Source organism: Cherax quadricarinatus, chromosome 17 (assembly GCF_038502225.1).
Source record: "Cherax quadricarinatus isolate ZL_2023a chromosome 17, ASM3850222v1, whole genome shotgun sequence".
Taxonomy (NCBI): domain Eukaryota; kingdom Metazoa; phylum Arthropoda; class Malacostraca; order Decapoda; family Parastacidae; genus Cherax; species Cherax quadricarinatus.
In genome coordinates, this window is record NC_091308.1 from 29,637,173 (window position 1) to 29,658,043 (window position 20,871).

The following is a 20,871-nucleotide window of genomic DNA, read 5'->3' on the forward strand; positions in this document are numbered from 1 at the left end:
AGCTATTGGAGGATAGATGGGCTAATGAGAGCATAGGCAATGGGGTCGAAGAGGTATGGGGTAGGTTTAAAAATGTAGTGTTAGAGTGTTCAGCAGAAGTTTGTGGTTACAGGAAAGTGGGTGCAGGAGGGAAGAGGAGCGATTGGTGGAATGATGATGTAAAGAGAGTAGTAAGGGAGAAAAAGTTAGCATACGAGAAGTTTTTACAAAGTAGAAGTGATGCAAGGAGGGAAGAGTATATGGAGAAAGAGAGAGAGGTTAAGAGAGTGGTGAAGCAATGTAAAAAGAGCAAATGAGAGAGTGGGTGAGATGTTATCAACAAATTTTGTTGAAAATAAGAAAAAGTTTTGGAGTGAGATTAACAAGTTAAGGAAGCCTAGAGAACAAATGGATTTGTCAGTTAAAAATAGGAGAGGAGAGTTATTAAATGGAGAGTTAGAGGTATTGGGAAGATGGAGGGAATATTTTGAGGAATTGTTAAATGTTGACGAAGATAGGGAAGCTGTGATTTCGTGTATAGGGCAAGGAGGAATAACATCTTGTAGCAGTGAGGAAGAGCCAGTTGTGAGTGTGGGGGAAGTTCATGAGGCAGTAGGTAAAATGAAAGGGGGTAAGGCAGCCGGGATTGATGGGATAAAGATAGAAATGTTAAAAGCAGGTGGGGATATAGTTTTGGAGTGGTTGATGCAATTATTTAATAAATGTATGGAAGAGGGTAAGGTACCTAGGGATTGGCAGAGAGCATGCATAGTTCCTTTGTATAAAGGCAAAGGGGACAAAAGAGAGTGCAAAAATTATAGGGGATTAAGTCTGTTGAGTATACCTGGTAAAGTGTATGGTAGAGTTATTATTGAAAGAATTAAGAGTAAGACGGAGAATTGGATAGCAGATGAACAAGGAGGCTTTAGGAAAGGTAGGGGGTGTGTGGACCAGGTGTTTACAGTGAAACATATAAGTGAACAGTATTTAGATAAGGCTAAAGAGGTCTTTGTGGCATTTATGGATTTGGAAAAGGCATATGACAGGGTGGATAGGGGGGCAATGTGGCAGATGTTACAGGTGTATGGTGTAGGAGGTAGGTTACTGAAAGCAGCGGAGAGTTTTTACGAGGATAGTGAGGCTCAAGTTAGAGTATGTAGGAAAGAGGGAAATTATTTCCCAGTAAAAGTAGGCCTTAGACAAGGATGTGTGATGTCACCGTGGTTGTTTAATATATTTATAGATGGGGTTGTAAGAGAAGTAAATGCGAGGGTCTTGGCAAGAGGCGTGGAGTTAAAAGATAAAGAATCACACATAAAGTGGGAGTTGTCACAGTTGCTCTTTGCTGATGACACTGTGCTCTTGGGAGATTCTGAAGAGAAGTTGTAGAGATTGGTGGATGAATTTGGTAGGGTGTGCAAAAGAAGAAAATTAAAAGTGAATACAGGAAAGAGTAAGGTTATGAGGATAACAAAAAGATTAGGTGATGAAAGATTGGATATCAGATTGGAGGGAGAGAGTATGGAGGAGATGAATGTATTCAGATATTTGGGAGTGGACGTGTCAGCGGATGGGTCTATGAAAGATGAGGTGAATCATAGAACTGATGAGGGGAAAAGGGTGAGTGGTGCACTTAGGAGTCTGTGGAGACAAAGAACTTTGTCCTTGGAGGCAAAGAGGGGAATGCATGAGACTATAGTTTTACCAACGCTCTTTTATGGGTGTGAAGCATGGGTGATGAATGTTGTAGTGAGGAGAAGGCTGGAGGCAGTGGAGATGTCATGTCTGAGGGCAATGTGTGGTGTGAATATAATGCAGAGAATTCGTAATTTGGAAGTTAGGAGGAGGTGCGGGATTACCAAAACTGTTGTCCAGAGGGCTGAGGAAGAGTTGTTGAGGTGGTTCGGACATGTAGAGAGAATGGAGCGAAACAGAGTGACTTCAAGAGTGTATCAGTCTGTAGTGGAAGGAAGGCGGGGTAGGGGTCGGCCTAGAAAAGGTTGGAGGGAGGGGGTTAAGGAGGTTTTGTGTGCGAGGGGCTTAGACTTCCAGCAGGCATGCGTGAGCGTGTTTGATAGGAGTGAATGGAGACAAATGGTTTTTAATACTTGACGTGCTGTTGGAGTGTGAGCAAAGTAACATTTATGAAGGGGTTCAGGGAAACCGGCAGGCCGGACTTGAGTCCTGGAGATGGGAAGTACAGTGCCTGCACTCTGAAGGAGGGGTGTTAATGTTGCAGTTTAAAAACTGTAGTGTAAAGCACCCTTCTGGCAAGACAGTGATGGAGTGAATGATGGAAGTTTTTCTTTTTCGGGCCACCCTGCCTTGGTGGGATTTGGCCAGTGTGATAATAAAATAAAATAAAATATTACAATAATGCAGCAGTCTGCATAACAGTAAATCTTCTATTTTTGTGTGAATAAAAATTCCAAATGGTTAGCAAGAGTAATATAAGAGGGGCCTGGAGCCATTAACTAGCCATTAACAGAGAAAATGTTATTTTAGTGCTGGGAATGTCTGCACTGTTTATTCTGGACCCTATTTTGAAATTGGCATCTGTTGAAATTTGTGTGAAATCAGCCAAATTGCCAATTTCTGACCACTGTATTGGGTAGCTGAAATAAGTGAATGGGCGGTTTCTGTACTCAGTTGACAGACGAAGTAAATAAGTTTATTCAGGTACACACAAATACAATTACATAGATTATCATACATAGCAGTGTATGTATAGAGAACCTAGGATAACCCAGAAAAGTCTGACAAATTGACTTATTTCCAGTACCTGGCTTGGGCTTGCAATATATGATTTTTGGGAAATATTTTTTTTTTCTCAGTTGTTTGTTGGGCTATCTCACTGAAACAGGCGCAATGTATGATGGAAAGATGCTTCTTAATGTACAACAAAAATAAAAAAAGACGGACGATAAGTAAGGGAGTTCACTTCTCAGCCATTAGCCACCTCTTTGCAGTATATTTTCGTATGGTTTTTATGGTTGTATTCTCATTTTTTTGGGGACTCATTTGATAGAATGGAAGATATATTACAGAAATAGATATGATTTTGATTGCTTTCATGATGAAAAGTACCTTGAAATTGAGCTCAAAGTAGCGGAATTGTTTGATTTTTGCCTATGTTCAATGAACTTTGTGTAAGTCAAGTTGGTTAATTTTATTAAGTGTATTCTAACCTAACAACTCAGTAATCCGGCAAACTCAGTAATCTGGCACACTACAGGTCCCAATGATGCCGGATTTGTGATGGAGGACCTGTACATGTACAAGGTATGCAGGCCTAGTTGACATCAATGACATACTAATATACAGAAAGCCACTTGTTATGCAGAGCATTTTGGGCAAATTAGGTCAATTTTGTCCCAAAAAATGCAACCCACACTAGCTGACTAACACCCAGGTACCCATGTTACTGATAGGTGAACATAGACAGCAGGTGTCTTATGGAAACACATCCTGATGTTTCCCAGCTGTACCTGGGATTGGCCCCCAAATCTTAGTGTGTGAGCTGAGTGTGCTAGCAATCAAGCTACAAAACTTCAGTCCTACATTCTGAAGGAAGGGTGAAGATGATGCAGTCAAATTTGTAATCTGGATTTTTATGTCAGCACACTTTTAGCAAGACAATGATTGAACAAATGATTGTGAAAATGTTTCCCTGTCTGGATCGCCCTGACTTGGCAAGAGATGGTGGATAAGGTAAAAAAAAAAAATAAAAATAAAAATGTTAATATAATGAAATTAAATGAATACTGAGTTATGGCAATGGAACACAAAATGAACCCAAGTATGAAAAAATCAGTTATACACACAATATTTTGTGGCACTGAATTTGCAATTCTGGATTACTGGAACTTCTACCCCACTAATTTACAGAAAGGAATTAGGTATGTTAATCAGTAACAACAACATGTAAATCTGGCATACACTATGTTGCTTACACAAGTTCACCTATTATTATTATTCCAACTCTACCTGCAACACTACTGCATTAACAAGTGTTGTCGTCTTCAAATCATAAGCACCAATAACTTGTTTGAGTCCTTTCCAAGCAACACGAGACGGTTGAGCTATGAAGATACGATAGCCCCAGCCACTCCAAGATTCTTTTGTTGGTTCACCCAATGGTAGCTGCTCCACTGGAAGCACTTCACCTAGGCTGTAAAAGCAGAATAACAAAGTAAAAAATAATTAATGACCTATTAAGAAATATATTAATAACTTACGTAAATACCATATGGTAGTGTTAAAGGCTACAAAAAATAAATTAATCAAAAAAGTAAATCAAGTTAAGATAAATGAAATGATAGAAACTCTGAGACTGGAGACAGACTTCGGTAAACTGAAGATGGGTGAGAGCTATGAACATAAGACTCCAAAACTACATCCACATTTGTACATTTTAAATAATGAACATAGCTTATACAATTCATGTACTGTACAGTATAAAATATCTACGCTACCTGTTCATGTGCAAAAGAACATCGGGTAAACCGAGAGGAGTCTGAGTACCTCGTCGAAATGCACTCTGACATTCCTGAAAGGAAATATATGATATATATAATGAGCTAGTTTGTAGGTAAGAGAAGAAATGGAAGACCAAGCATGTATGCAAATATGGAGAACGAATACGAGAAACATGGTATGAAAATAAACAATACAGAAAATGAAGCAATGGAAAACTGAATGGAATAAACTCAATGTAATAAATAAAATACTGACACTGTTATTATGACAATTCATGTGGCATACATTAGACAAAGCATCTTCCTGGCATACATTAGACAAAGCATCTTCCTGGCATACATTAGACAAAGCATCTTCCTGGCATACATTAAACAAAGCATCTTCCTGGAATACATTAGACAAAGCATCTTCCTGGAATACATTACACAAAGCATCTTCCAGGCATACAATACACAGCATCTTCCTGGCATACATTACACAGCATCTTCCTGGCATACAATACACAGCATCTTCCTGGCATATATTACACAGCATCTTCCTGGCATACAATACACAGCATCTTCCTGGCATACAATACACAGCATCTTAATGGCATACATTACACAGCATCTTACTGGCATACATTACACAGCATCTTCCTGGTATACATTACACAAAGCATCTTCCTGGCATACATTACACAAAGCATCTTGGCATACATTACACAGCATCTTCCTGGTATACATTACACAGCATGTTCCTGGCATACATTACACAAATCATCTTCCTGGTATACATTACAGAAAGCATCTTCCTGGCATATATTACACAGCATCTTCCTGGCATACATTACACAGCATCTTCCTGGCATACATTATACAAAGCATCTTCCTGGCATACATTACACAGTATTTTCCTGGCATACATTACACAAAGCATCTTCCTGGCATACATTACACAAAGCATCTTCCTGGCAAACATTACACAAAGCATCTTCCTGGCATACATTACACAAAGCATCTTCCTGGCATACATTACACAGCATCTTCCTGGCATACATTACACAGCATCTTCCTGGCATACATTACACAAAGCATCTTCCTGGCATACATTACACAGCATCTTCCTGGCATATATTACACAAATCATCTTCCTGGCATACATTACACAGCATCTTCCTGGCATACATTACACAAGTCATCTTCCTGGCATACATTACACAGCATCTTCCTGGCATATATTATACAGCATCTTCCTGGCATATATTATACAGCATCTTCCTGGCATACATTACACAGCATCTTCCTGGCATACATTACAAAGCATCTTCCTGGCATTCATTACACAGCATCTTCCTGGCATACATTACACAAATCATCTTCCTGGAATACATTACACAAAGCATCTTCCTGGCATACATTACACAGCATCTTCCTGGTATACATTACACAGCATCTTCCTGGCATACATTACACAGCATCTTCCTGGCATACATTACAAAGCATCTTCCTGGCATACACTACACAGCATCTTCCTGGCATACATTACACAAATCATCTTCCTGGAATACATTACACAAAGCATCTTCCTGGCATACATTACACAGCATCTTCCTGGCATACATTACACAAATCATCTTCCTGGAATACATTACACAAAGCATCTTCCTGGCATACATTACATAGCATCTTCCTGGCATACATTACACAGCATCTTCCTGGCATACAATACACAGCATCTTACTGGCAAACATTACACAGCATCTTCCTGGCATACATTACATAAAGCATCTTCCTGGAATACATTACACAAATCATCTTCCTGGTATACATTACACAAAGCATCTTCCTGGCATACATTACATAAAGCATCTTCCTGGCATACATTACACAGCATCTTCCTGGCATACATTACACAAATCATCTTCCTGGTATACATTACACAAAGCATCTTCCTGGCATACATTACACAAAGCATCTTCCTGGCATACATTACACAAATCATCTTCCTGGTATACATTACACAAAGCATCTTCCAGGCATACATTGCACAGCAACTTCCTGGCATACATTACACAGCATCTTCCTGGCATACATTACACAAAGCATCTTCCTGGCATACATTACACAGCATCTTCCTGGCATATATTACACAAATCATCCTCCTGGCATACATTACACAGCATCTTCCTGGCATACACTACACAAATCATCTTCCTGGCATACATTACACAGCATCTTCCTGGCATACACTACACAAATCATCTTCCTGGCATACATTACACAGCATCTTCCTGGCATACATTACACAGCATCTTCCTGGCATACATTACAAAGCATCTTCCTGGCATTCATTACACAGCATCTTCCTGGCATACATTACACAAATCATCTTCCTGGAATACATTACACAAAGCATCTTCCTGGCATACATTACACAGCATCTTCCTGGTATACATTACACAGCATCTTCCTGGCATACATTACACAGCATCTTCCTGGCATACATTACACAGCATCTTCCTGGCATACAATACACAGCATCTTACTGGCATACATTACACAGCATCTTCCTGGCAAAATTACACAAAGCATCTTCCTGGCATACATTACACAGCATCTTACTGGCATACATTACACAGCATCTTACCTGGAGTTTACCTGGAGAGAGTTTCGGGGGTCAACGCCCCCGCGGCCCGGTCTGTGACCAGGCCTCCTGGTGGATCAGCGCCTGATCAACCAGGCTGTTGCTGCTGGCTGCACGCAAACCAACGTACGAGCCACAGCCCGGCTGATCAGGAACTGCCTTTAGGTGCTTGTCCAGTGCCAGCTTGAAGACTGCCAGGGGTCTGTTGGTAATCCCCCTTATGTGTGCTGGGAGGCAGTTGAACAGTCTCGGTCCCCTGACACTTATTGTATGGTCTCTTAACGTGCTAGTGACACCCCTGCTTTTCATTGGGGGGATGGTGCATCGTCTGCCAAGTCTTTTGCTTTCGTAGTGAGTGATTTTCGTGTGCAAGTTCGGTACTTACATTATACATTACACATTATACATTATACATTACACAAAGCATCTTCCTGGCATATATTACACAGCATCTTCCTGGCATACATTACACAGCATCTTCCTGGCATACATTACACAAAGCATCTTCCTGGCATACATTAAACAAAGCATCTTCCTGGCATATATTACACAAAGCATCTTCCTGGCATACATTACACAGCATCTTCCTGGCATACATTACACAGCATCTTCCTGGTATACATTACACAAAGCATCTTCCTGGCATACATTACACAGCATCTTCCTGGCATACATTACACAAAGCATCTTCCTGGCATACATTACACAAAGCATCTGCCTGGCATACATTACACAGCATCTTCCTGGCATACATTACACATCATCTTCCTGGCATACATTACACAGTATCTTCCTGGCATACATTATGCAAAGCATCTTCCTGGCATACATTATGCAAATCATCTTCCTGGCATACATTACACAGCATCTTCCTGGCATACATTACACAAAGCATCTTCCTGGCATACATTACACAAAGAATCTTCCTGGCATACATTACACAGCATCTTCCTGGCATACATTACACAAAGCATCTTCCTGGCATACATTATACAAAGCATCTTCCTGGCATACATTACACAGTATCTTCCTGGCATACATTACACAAAGCATCTTCCTGGCATACATTATACAAAGCATCTTCCTGGCATACATTACACAGTATCTTCCTGGCATACATTACACAAAGCGTCTTCCTGGCATACATTATACAAAGCATCTTCCTGGCATACATTACACAGCATCTTCCTGACATACATTACACAAAGCATCTTCCTGGCATACATTACACAGCATCTTCCTGGCATACATTACACATCTTCCTGGCATACATTACACAGCATCTTAATGGCATACATTACACAGCATCTTCCTGGCATACACTACACGGCATTTTCCTGGCATACATTACACAAAGCATCTTCCTGGCATACATTACACAGTATTTTCCTGGCATACATTACACAAAGCATCTTCCTGGCATACATTACACAAAGCATCTTCCTGGCATACATTACACAGCATCTTCCTGGCATACATTACACAAAACATCTTCCTGGCATATATTACACAAAGCATCTTCCTGACATACATTACACAGCATCTTCCTGGCATACATTACACAAAGCATCTTCCTCGCATACATTACACAAAGCATCTTCCTGGCATACATTACACAGCATCTTCCTGGCATACATTACACAAAACATCTTCCTGGCATATATTACACAAAGCATCTTCCTGGCATACATTACACAGCATCTTCCTGGCATACATTACACAGCATCTTCCTGGCATACATTAGACAAAGCATCTTCCTCGCATACATTATACAAAGCATCTTCCTGGCATACATTACACAGCATCTTCCTGGCATACATTACACAAAGCATCTTCCTCGCATACATTACACAAAGCATCTTCCTGGCATACATTACACAGCATCTTCCTGGCATACATTACATAAAGCATCTTCTTGGCATACATTACACAAAGCATCTTCCTGATGTGGAAGTTTTTTTATATGCTTTTCAATTTACCTCAAGTATAAAAGGCAATATGGGAGCTAGGGTGTCCGTGAAAAACTTACGATGCTGCAAGGATGAAAGGACATCTTCACTGGATATGTTTCAGTCCTGGGACCTTGGTCACTCCAAGTGATACAAAAAAAATGAGACTGCACAGTATGTATATATAGTGGAGAATGTATGTCATTGGTAATGATCAGGTGGTATGAGTTCATCTAACTGCTGTCACATTGCAGCTGAGAGGCATGCAGCAGTATCATGTGTGCCAGTCGTTGATATGATATCTTTGCCAGCTCTTCATTCTAAGGTGTTGAAAGCAACAATCAAGAAGGCTTCAATACAGAGGTATCTGGCACACATGATAGTGCTACGTGCTTCTCAGCTGTTAGCTGCCATGTGATGTAGCAATTAGATGACTCCATGACTTCACCTGACCACCACTGACTTCCATTCTCCACTACATATATGTACTATGCTTTCTCATTCTCTTGTACAGTATTATTTAACCAATGTCCCAGGAATAAAATGTATCCAATAAAGATGTCCTTTTGTCCATATTTTTTGTATCAATATGTGTTCTACTACTGCTACTAACTACCACTATTAGTAATTTCACTACTACTACTGCTGCTCCCTCCTCCCACTCTATCACTTCCATCCCCCACCCCCTCTAGTAGAGTAAAGTTTATTTCTTTGTAAAGGTAAATACTCTGGCTCCCTTCCCTTTGTGCTTCTATGTATGACTTGTTAATGGTTAAAGCCACACTGGAACATCATAAGTTTCAGTCTCCTATATGTGAGTTATCTGTGTAATGTTCCAGCCATGGTACTGCGCCTTTTTATTCTTTATTGTGCTCTGCCTGATGGTGCAGATAACTTCTGAGGCTCATAGCTAAATGTTCATTAAAAAAATTAACAATTTGCATGAAACTAAAAAAATAAATAAAACACATAGATAACCCACCAGAAGACTGAATGTGAGTTTTTGCATCACCCTGCACCAGTGATGGATGGCAGCCGACCAGAAAGTACAACGAGAAGTTCTGGCTACAGCATCCTGAGCCACAGGCATAGGTCCCAGTAACACTCTCATTCTACTTTCATCATCCCATTCAGGTGGGAAGTAGTCTCTCATGCTGTCCATTGATGTAATTCTCCCCTCAAAATCTGAAATACATGTCACTTGAATAAATATCTGAAGGTGTTGGGCAAGCATGTACCTATAACCATTCACAAATAACTGGGTGCACATTGTACTGCACATTTTGCATGCAATAATCCTACTTCTGATCAGTTTTACTGTGCTATGTCAAATTATCAGTAGAACTTCTTTGCTCAATTGTATTGCAATTGCTTATTTTCCTTTGCTACCAATCAAAGCAAAGAAGTAAATGAAAAATGTAAATAGACATTAGAATAGTTATGCATGCACATGCACACACACGCATGCATGCACACATGCACAAACACAGGAGGGCATCAGCGAGTCGTGGTATGTGACAAGGTGTCAGAGTGGGCGCCTGTGATGAGCAGGGTTACACAGGGGTCAGTCCTAGGACCGGTGATGTTTCTGGTATGTGTGTGTGAATGACATGACGGAAGGAATAGACTCAGAAGTATCCATGATTGCAGACGATGTGAAATTAATGAGGGGAATTCAATCGGAGGAGGACCAGGCAGGACTACAAAGGGATCTGGATAGGCTGCAGGCCTGGTGCAGCAACTGGATCCTGGAATTCAACCCCACCAAGTGCAGAAGTCACGAAGTTCGGGGAAGGGCAAAGAAGATCGCAGACAGAGTACAGTCTAGGGGGCCAAAGACTACAACCCTCACTCAAGGAAAAAGATCCTGGGGTGAGTATAATACTGAGCACATCTTCTGAGGTGCACATCAACCAAATAACTGCTGCAGTATATGGACACTTAGCAAACCTAAGAATAGCATTCAGACATCTCAGTAAGAAACTATTCAGGATTCTGTACACCGTGTATGTCAGGCCCATATTGGAGTATGCAGCACCAGTTTGGAATCCACACCTGGCCAAGCATGTCAGGAAATTAGAGAAAGTGCAAAGGTTTGCAACGAGCCTAGTCCTGGAGATAAGGGGCATGTCCTATGTGGAGAGGTTAAGGGAAATCAACCTGACAACATTGGAAGACAGGAGGGATGGGGGGGATATGATAACAACATATAAAATACTGAGAGGAATCGATAAGGTGGACAGAGACAGGATGTTCCAGAGATGGGACACAGCAACAAGGGGTCACAATTGGAAGTTGAAGACTGAGACGAGTCAAAGGGATGTTAGGAAGTACAGGTCTCCCTCAACATTCGCGAGGGTTAGGGGATCAAGAGCCTCGCGAATGTTGAAAAACCGTGAATGTTTGGTCCCCCAATATATTGTAGGGAAATATATTACAATACTGCTTCCTTAACTTGTTGAACCATGAATAATCATAAAATACATGAAAACGTCGTAAATTGTACTAAATATATACATGTTATGCTTTAATAACATATGTTATTTAATAACATGTATGTTAATAACATGTATGTTATTAAATACCACTGCCTCCACCAATGCCTCCACCACTTTGAGTCCCTACTATCCTCCCTCCGACCCCCACAACTGGCAGCCAGCCCTTCCACCACTCAGTGTGGTGAGTGTTTTGTTTGTTCATTATTTGCTATTAAACTACAGAATAAATAATGTAAACCCATTCATGACTGCATATTGGAATGGCTATTAGGAAACGTATTAGACGGTGACATCATGTGTTTACTCTTGAACACAGCAAAGAATCGAACATTTCTGCTATTGCTAATAATAACAATAGTAATAATAATAATAATAATAATAATAATAATAATAATAATAATAATAATAATAAATACGATATAATTGAAGAAGGAAATTGTACAAAAATACGAGGGAGTGGTTGACACATCGTCAGTGTGACTTTGTTTATGCTGGAGTGAACATTAGTCTCCCTGCTCTTCCAAACATTTCACAATAATTCAGCGGTTGAGGCAGTGGTATTTAATAACATATTTATTTATTATTTATTTATTTATTTATTAACAATTTGAGCATACATACAGAGGTACAAAAAAATACAGATAAGAGCAGCATGCCAAAGCCACCAATATTCAATACACTAAACCTACTCACCATACAAAACATCCATACTTATTACTGCACCTATTACATACATAGAACACTTAACTCTGATATTAACCCTCCCCTCAAACATCTCCTTGCCAACCTCAACAGAACACATGACCATAACACAAGGCACAGATCACTCTTTGATGTTCCTCGTGTCCATCTCACACTATGCAAAAACTCAATGCACATAAAAGGCCCTAAAATCTGGAATTCATTACCTGTAAATATAAAAGAAACACTACCTGTTTATAAATTCAAGTCTCTTCTCAAAGATCACTTACTCACCCAAAACCAAATAAATACTGAATAACTGAACCTTATAAATTGTATATCTTAAATGTTTCTCACAATTATATCACATAAATGTTAAACCTAAAACCCAATCTAACTTTATTATTTTTTAAATACACTACCTAACAGAATCCTTCATATGACTGAATGCAACCATATGACCTGTCTTTGTAATACTCACTTGTGCTGTATAGTAATCTGTTTACATTAATGTTTTATCACTGATTTCATCATTGCTTAGTTAATCTTAAGTTAATTTTAAGCCAGCCCGTAATGCTATGCATAGTATAAGTGGCTTTGGCATGCTGCTCTTATCTGTATTTTTTTATACCTCTGTATGTGTGCTCAAATTGGAAATAAATAAAAATAAATAAATAAATAAATAAATAAATAAATACTATGCATAGCATTTCGGGCTGGATTAAACTTAACTAAGCAATGATGAAATCAGTGATAATACATTATTGTAAACAGATAACTATAAGGCACAAATGAGTATTACAAAGACAGGTCATATGGTTGCATGCATTGTTGTACATTCAGTCGAATGGAGTATTCTGTTAGGTAGTGTATTTAAAAAATAATAAAGTTAGATTGGGTTTTAGGTTTAACATTTATGTGATATAATTGTGAGAAACATATATGTTATAAATAATAATAGTACATGTTATTATTAATAACATGTATTATTATTAACATGTATGTATTTAATAACATGTTATAAATAATAATAGTACATATTATTATTAACATGTATTATTATTAACATGTATGTTATTAAATACCATTGCCTCAATCACTGCCTCTACCACTCCAGTCACACTCAATCTACAAGCACCAAACACAATGAATTATTGTGAAATGTTTGGAAGAGCAGGGAGACTAATGTTCACTCCAGCATAAACAAAGTCACACTGACGATGTGTCAACCACTCACTCGTATTTTTGTACAATTTCCTTCTTCAATTATATCATATTTATTATTATTATTATTATTATTATTATTATTAATATTGTTATTATTAGCTGTAGCAGAAATGTTTAATTCTTTGCAGTGTTCAAGAGTAAACACATGATGTCACCGTCTAATACCTTTCCTAATAGCCATTCCAATATGCAGTCATGAATGGGTTTACATTATTTATTCTGTAGTTTAATAGCAAATAATGAACAAACAAAACACTCACCACACTGAGTGGTGGGAGGGCTGGCTGCCAGTTGCGGGGGTCGGAGGGAGGGTAGTAGGGACTCACAGGTGATGGGAAACTTAAATATGATTTGGCGGCTGGGAATTTGGTGGCTGGGAATTTGGCAGTTGGGAATTCGCGAATGTGTGAAGCCCGTGAAAGTTGAAAACGTGAATGTTGAGGGAGACCTGTACTATTTCATCAGTCATCGAGTTGTCAGGAAGTGGATAGTCTAGAAAGTGATGTAGTGGAGGCAGGATCCATACATAGTTTTAAGATGAGGTATGATAAAGCTCATAGAGGAGGAAGAGAAAGGACCTAGTAGTGACCAGTGAAGAGGTGGGGCTAGGAACTATGACTCGACCCCTGCAACCACAATTAGGTGAGTACCAGAGAAAATGTGTACACAATGGTATTACTGCGGGGTAATTGTCAAAAATTATTCCTTACGTATGCCTTCACTTGTAGCTATTTATTTATTTTCTTGCACTAACGTGAAGACAACTTGTACATAGTGTAAGTGTGTTTGTATTGTGGGGTAAATACTTTGCAAACTCATGCCATTGTGTGTGTTTGAACCAAGAGTGGATAGGTATTAATACACATTTTGTCTGACTCAGTGACTGCTCCCAATTGTCTGACTTCTGCATCAGTAAGTTTATTCAGGCACAGGTAAGCAAAAATACAGTTACCTAGATTAAGTTAATTTTAAGCCTGCCCATAGTGCTCTGCATACAAGCAGCTTTTGCCATGTACACCCAATCACTATATTTCTTTGTACAACTATGTATCATGTCCAAATAAAAAATAAATAGAATAAATAAATAAATCATACATAGCAGCTTATGTGTGGATAACCTAGGATAACCCCCAAAAAAGTAAAAGTGACTTATTTCCAATGGTATTTAAGGGTAGTTGTTAGAAACTATTAAACTCGGAGAACAAGGTATGTCGATGGTAATAATAATAATAATAATAATAATAATAATAATAATAATAATAATAATAATAATAATAATATAATAATATAAAAATATAATAATAATAAAATAATAAAAATAATAATAATAAATACAATAATTGCTGTGAGGCACTTTAAATTTAAGTTGCAAATTTAGTGTAGATTTAGTGGGTGGCAAGCTGCTACACCTGACTTTCTATAATAAATACTCACCTCTCACCCTATATTAAGACTACAAATATTTTAAGTTAAGTAATGAGTGTACTGTATATGTATTTTATCACTCTGGGGAGCTTTAAATGTCATATATTACCTGTAGGTGTTGTAGCCGGGTGGACTACCGCACCTGGCTTTCAATAATAAATACTACTCACCTCTTACCCTACATTAAGACTACAAATATTTTAAGGTAAGTAATGAGTGTACTCTGTGTGTATTTTACTTATTGTGTTTAATGCCTAGTTCTATTTCTAACGTAATATATGTTTGTGTAAACTCGTTATCTGGTATTTATATACATTTATAAGTGGGAAAAATGGCATTCCGCTTTACAGCAATTTCCACTTTCCAGCGGTAGCCTGGAACCTACCTTGCCATATAAGTGGGCCCTACTGTATTATTATTATTATTAACCCTTTGACTGTTTCAGGCCCCTCTCTGAAACTGTCATTCTATGTCACCAAATATTCAAAAAAAAAAAAATTATTTTTTCTTATGAAAATGTTAAGATTATTTTTCTGAGTGTTTTAGTCCAAAAAAAAAAATTTTTGCCATTGATACTTACCGAGATATAGAGCCATGAAGTTTGCAGAAAATGAGCCGCATATGGCAACAGCGGCGACTGCCGCTCACCCGGTAAACTTTAGTTTACTTGTAATTGAAGGTTTTTTGTTTTTTTCACTATTTTATTTTTTCACATAACTTATGTGGCCTATGAGACCAAAGTAAGGTGCAATGTATATATATACACTCGTTGTATACAACACAATAAGCACACAAACATAATTATCAATATATTGTTTACAAAACTTGTTTACAAAAACAAACAAACAATCATCCTCCTCCTCCTTCTCCTCCTCCTCCTCCTCCTTCTCCTCCTCCTTCTCCTCCTCCTCCTCCTTCTCCTCCTCCTCCTCCTTCTCCTTCTCCTCCTTCTCCTCCTCCTTCTCCTCCTCCTTCTCCTCCTCCTTCTTCTCCTCCTCCTTCTCCTCCTCCTCCTCCTTCTCCTCCTCCTTCTCCTCCTCCTCCTCCTCCTTCTCCTCCTTCTCCTTCTCCTTCTCCTCCTCCTCCTTCTCCTCCTTCTCCTCCTCCTTGTCTTGTGTGCGAGTGTGTGGCTTATAATTGTTTTGAGTCAGAAGTCGGCAGCTGTCAAAGTGACATATTGTCTCATTAGTCACTCCCCCTACCGCCTGTCAAAACAATGGGGTCGGATGCTGCTTCCCCTCCTCCATTCTATCTAATTATCTTTCTCCCTCATTCTATATCTTTCAATCTGTTTCTCTTTCTATCTGTCTGCCTATCTCTGTCTCACAGGTACACATAAATACAAGTATACATAGTGTAAATTACCTAGGATAACCCAAGAAATCCAGACAAAGTGCTATACTCTGCTTGAAGATGTGAGTAAACGTGATGACACAGTCTTGTGGCTCTCTCTGAGACAGAGAGCTAGATGGACAGACAGGGAGCTTGACAGACAGACAAATAGACAGACAGAAATGTTTGTGTACCAGCAAAAACAAAGGGAGGGCGATGGTCATGTAATATTACCCTCCTTTACGCTCATCAAAGTCAGCTCTTATCAGATGTTATCTCCCCTTATCTTGTCACTCTCATGGGGTGGACTTTCTTTTTTCTTGCTTCAAGGGAACAATATTATTACATCTTCTTCTTCCTCCTCCTCCTCCTCCTCTTCTTCTCCTCCTCCTCCTCCTCCTCCTCCTCCTCTTCCTTCCCTCCTCCTCCTCCTCCTCTTCCTTCCCTCCTCCTCCTCCTCCTCCTCCTCCTCTTCCTCCCCTCCTCCCCCTCCTCCTCCATTGCTTTTGGTCTCAAACTCCTCCAAATCATGAAATTGATCTTCACTGACACTTCCATCTGTGTTAGAGCATCACTTGGGAAGAGAAGAGTCCCAGATTTGCTGGGGAATCACATATTTCTTACCGCTAGACATGCTGAAAAAGGACAACTGAAATGGCATTCCCACAATGCACCACTGGCTCCCCGATTTTTTTTATATGGTGCACACTGACCATGGAGACCCATTCTCTCACATGTGGGCCTACCAGCTTTCTCCTGCTTGATTTGAAGCTGCTAGAATTTATGCGTATAAATACGTCAGAAACATTGGCTCGTAAGACGTATTTATACGTCGGAAACAGTCAAAGGGTTAAACAAGTAAACAAGAGAGAAACTGAGAATGTAAACAAACACAGACGAACGTGCATTAAGTTTATTAACCCCTAAACGGTCCGGTCCAAAATACATACGTTCTTACGCATAGCGCCTCAAACGTATTTATACGTTTTAATTTTCCTGCCTCCAAATTTGGCACGATTGGCCTGAGATGCCTGGTCAACATAGAATTGGTCTTAACACTCAGTGTGGGCAGTATTAAAAAAATCTAGAACCACTTAGTACCTTGTGGGAGCGCCAGTTAAATTGAGCGGCAGCTAGAGCAAACAGTGCTGCAAACACCAAGGATTCACTGATGTAATGTCATATTAACACTCCTCTTTTAAGAGGAAAGTCATGTTAACCCCAAGTTTAGGGTCTGACGATCTCTGTCTATCTCTGTCTCTGTCTATTTGTATCTGTCTCTATCAGTCTCTGTCTATCTGTCTATCTGTATCTGTCTCTGGCTTTGTCTATCTGTCTCTGTCTATCTCTTTCAATCTGTCTTTGTCTATCTCTGTCTCACAGGTACACATAAATACAAGTAAACGTAGTATAAATTACCTAGGATAACCCAAAAATCCAGACAAAGTGCTATACTCTGCTTGAAGATGTGAGTAAACGTGATGATGCAGTATTGTAGCTCTCTTTGAGACAGAGAGCTTGACAGACAGACAAATAGACATTCAGAAATGTTTGTGTACCAGCAAAAACAAAGCAAGGGGGATGGTCATCTAATCTTTTCTTATCAGCTGCACCCTCCCCAACCCTCGTGCAAGCTCATCAAACGTCAGCTCTTATCAGATGTTATCTTATCATGTCACTGTCAGAGGTGGACTTTGTTTTTCATGCTTCAAGGGAACTTATTATTAGGCATTATTATTATTACGTATTATTATTATTATTATTATTACGTATTATTATTATTACATATTATTATTATTACATATTATTATTATTATTCTCCTCCTCCTTCCTCCTTTTCCTCCTCCTCCTCCTCTTCCTCCTCCTCGTCTTCATCTTCCTTCTCCTCATACTCTCCCTCCTCCTCCTCCTCCTCATTCTCCTTCTCCTCCTCCTCCTCCTCATCCTCCTCCTCCTTCTCCTCCTCCTCCTGTTTCTCCTCCTCCTCCTCCTCCTCCTCGTCCTCCTTCTATTCCTTCTCCTCCTCATTATTATATACCTCCACATATCCAAAACATTGCTGAGACATATAAATACTTTGTATATATTCCAAGACAGTAGTAAATGACTTAGGCAGGTGTAAATGTCCACCTGTCAATGTGTTTGTGACAATTTGAGTACAATTTCAGTACCTAATTCTTGTGTCAGAACGAAGATTGGTTATGAAATGACAAGAACTACTATAAATTGTAATTATCAGAACATAAAAATTATATAAAAATATATGAAAAATAGAAAAAAAAGGTATATCGGCAACACTTCTGCAAGCAGCAGGACTCTATGTTGCCGTCACATGAGCATCAAGTGCCAACTTCTCTGTCTCATATCTCTGTAAGTACTGACCCTAATTTTTTTTGTTTTTTTTTTTTCAAAATATTCAGGGCGCTGTGCGAGTGAACGTATTTTGGACCGTTTAAGGGTTAATTCCTGTACACTTATGGGAGACTCATACATGCTAACCCCTTTACAGTGAACTTCTTTTGTACTTCTTCCATTCTTTTCTCTTCTTCCTTTTCCTACAATAAATACTCACATCTCACCCCACGTTAAGACTACAAATATTTTAAGGTAAGTAATGAGTGCACTGTATGTGTACAGTGTACCCCGGCGAATTCGCAGTTCCAAATTCACAGCTTCAGTAATTCACGGATTTTTCCTTAGAACCTAATAATTGTTCGTGGAAATTCCCCACTCGTGTTCCCTTTTCATAAGATCTGCTGCCCAATCTTCCTTCACAGACTCATCTGTGGAAAATACTGTATATTTTCCGAAAATACAGTGTTTTTTGTATGTAAATTGATGGAATATATTGTAGGTAATAAAAATTAATTTGTAAATAAATAAAGAACCAGCGAAATGGGTGAGCATCACTGGGGGGAGAGTCGCCATTGTTTTGAACTGACGGAGAAACGTTAGTGAAAATCGGAAGAATTTTCATCGCTCTAGAGGTTATATTGGGCTTAAAACTTCTCAAATAGGAGCTGAAATTGTTGAAATTGCAGTCCTGCAGAATGTGAGAATTAGGCGACTGGACAGGACTCCGTAATTAGATGGAAACACGATATTACCACAGCTGAGTGATGTCTATTTATGTTGAAATTCTGGCCAGTATTTTCTTCATATTTTAGGCAGGGGGTTTTGTGTATGACACACCGTAATCTCCAGACTAATTGGTGAGTGGTATTAAGATAAATTCTTCTTCAATGTATATGTATTCATTTTTTAAATTTAATATACAGTCCACATAATTATATTAATGTTTTACCAGAATTCCTGATGTATATTTCATTTGAAATTAATATAGGTCCAGAGTGACTTGTGGAGATATAGATTGTAGTAGGTATCGAAGGGGGACATTTTTTGCGACCTAGGTGTCCTAAAATTCCTACTTGTCTCTGCAACCTTGATAAAGAATAATTATCTTTGTTACCATTTACTGGTATGTATCTAATGAGATTCATCCAGGTAAATTTAATTTTCCACATAGTTGCCCGTTGGTCCTTGATCGAACTGGATGTATTTAGTGAAGTCATTAATTAGTGAATTAATTACTTAATAATTATATGTGAAATGACAGGAGGTGGATGTTAAGTCCACAAATTTACTTAATGTGTAGTGGATATATAATTATTACAATATTAATTTTGCTAAGCCAAGTCTGGCTAAGATTTATATTAGTGTGTGTTTGTATAATATTAATTTTGCTAAGCCAAGTTTGGCTAGGATTTATATTAGTGTGTATTTGTACATTATTAATTTTGCTAAGCCAAGTCTGGCTGGGATTTATATTAGTGTGTATTTGTACATTATTAATTTTGCTAAGCCAAGTCTGGCTAGGATTTATATTAGTGTGTATTTGTATATTATTAATTTTGCTAAGCCAAGTCTGGCTAGGATTTATGCAAAGGTAAGTTGTAATATTTACCTTCATAAAGTGCATAATTAAGTACAGAATCAGTGTTATTAATTAAGTTGAATTTAATACATTGCACCATGGGTGAAAATAAGGAAATTAATGTAGAGGACAAACACATGGAATAAAATAATAAAAAAGCATTATTGCAGGCTAGAAAGGGTCATGTAACAAAGGCATACAATAAATGTTGGAATTAATGAATCAAGAAACTGTGAATACTGACAATTTAAAATTGTATTTAGATGCTTTAGGGAATAGATATGATTCATACAAATTATATTATAAAAAATATGAAGGAGATTTGTTAGTAAATTGTGCAGATGAGACAGAAATGAATCTTATGATTAACCAGTATTATGAACTAGAAGAAAAGATTCTATCTTGTAAAAGTCAGGCTATGAATAAATTAAAAGGTGTAAACCAGGCAGTTAATCTGTTCCAATAAATGTCTTTGCCAAAACTCCCAGAATTATGTTTACCTGTATTTAATCCTGGAGAAAATTGGGAGGAGTTTTGGTCAATTTTTAAAGCAGCTGTGCATGACAGGAGTGACCTAGAATGTGTTACTACATTATTTTACCTCAAATTGTCAGATAAGAGGAGATGCTCACATATTCATACAAGCCTTTCCCAATGTAGAAGACTCTTACAAGGAATCAGTTGACTTGTTGAAGGTCACTTACTTAGTCACTAAGTAGGATGGATCTAGTGACTATCATTG

At 38.6% G+C, this 20,871-nt stretch overlaps 1 protein-coding gene across 5 annotated transcripts in view; it reads right to left on the reverse strand.

Moving 5' to 3' along the window:
- LOC128686344 (charged multivesicular body protein 7) overlaps window positions 1-20,871 on the reverse strand; it is a 145,327-nt gene that overhangs the window by 119,904 nt on the left and 4,552 nt on the right. For 3 of the 5 annotated variants that reach the window (XM_070085924.1, XM_070085923.1, XM_070085920.1), the window contains exons 2-4: window positions 10,015-10,217; window positions 4,455-4,528; window positions 3,967-4,150 (exon numbers count right to left, since the gene is read on the reverse strand). In XM_070085924.1, coding sequence (XP_069942025.1) covers window positions 3,967-4,150; window positions 4,455-4,528; window positions 10,015-10,194 — 438 coding nt within the window. In that variant the 5' untranslated portion in view covers window positions 10,195-10,217. Of the gene's footprint in view, window positions 1-3,966; window positions 4,151-4,454; window positions 4,529-10,014; window positions 10,218-20,629; window positions 20,704-20,871 lie in introns of those variants that run through there. The other 2 variants (XM_070085921.1, XM_070085925.1) reach the window with 2 other exon arrangements.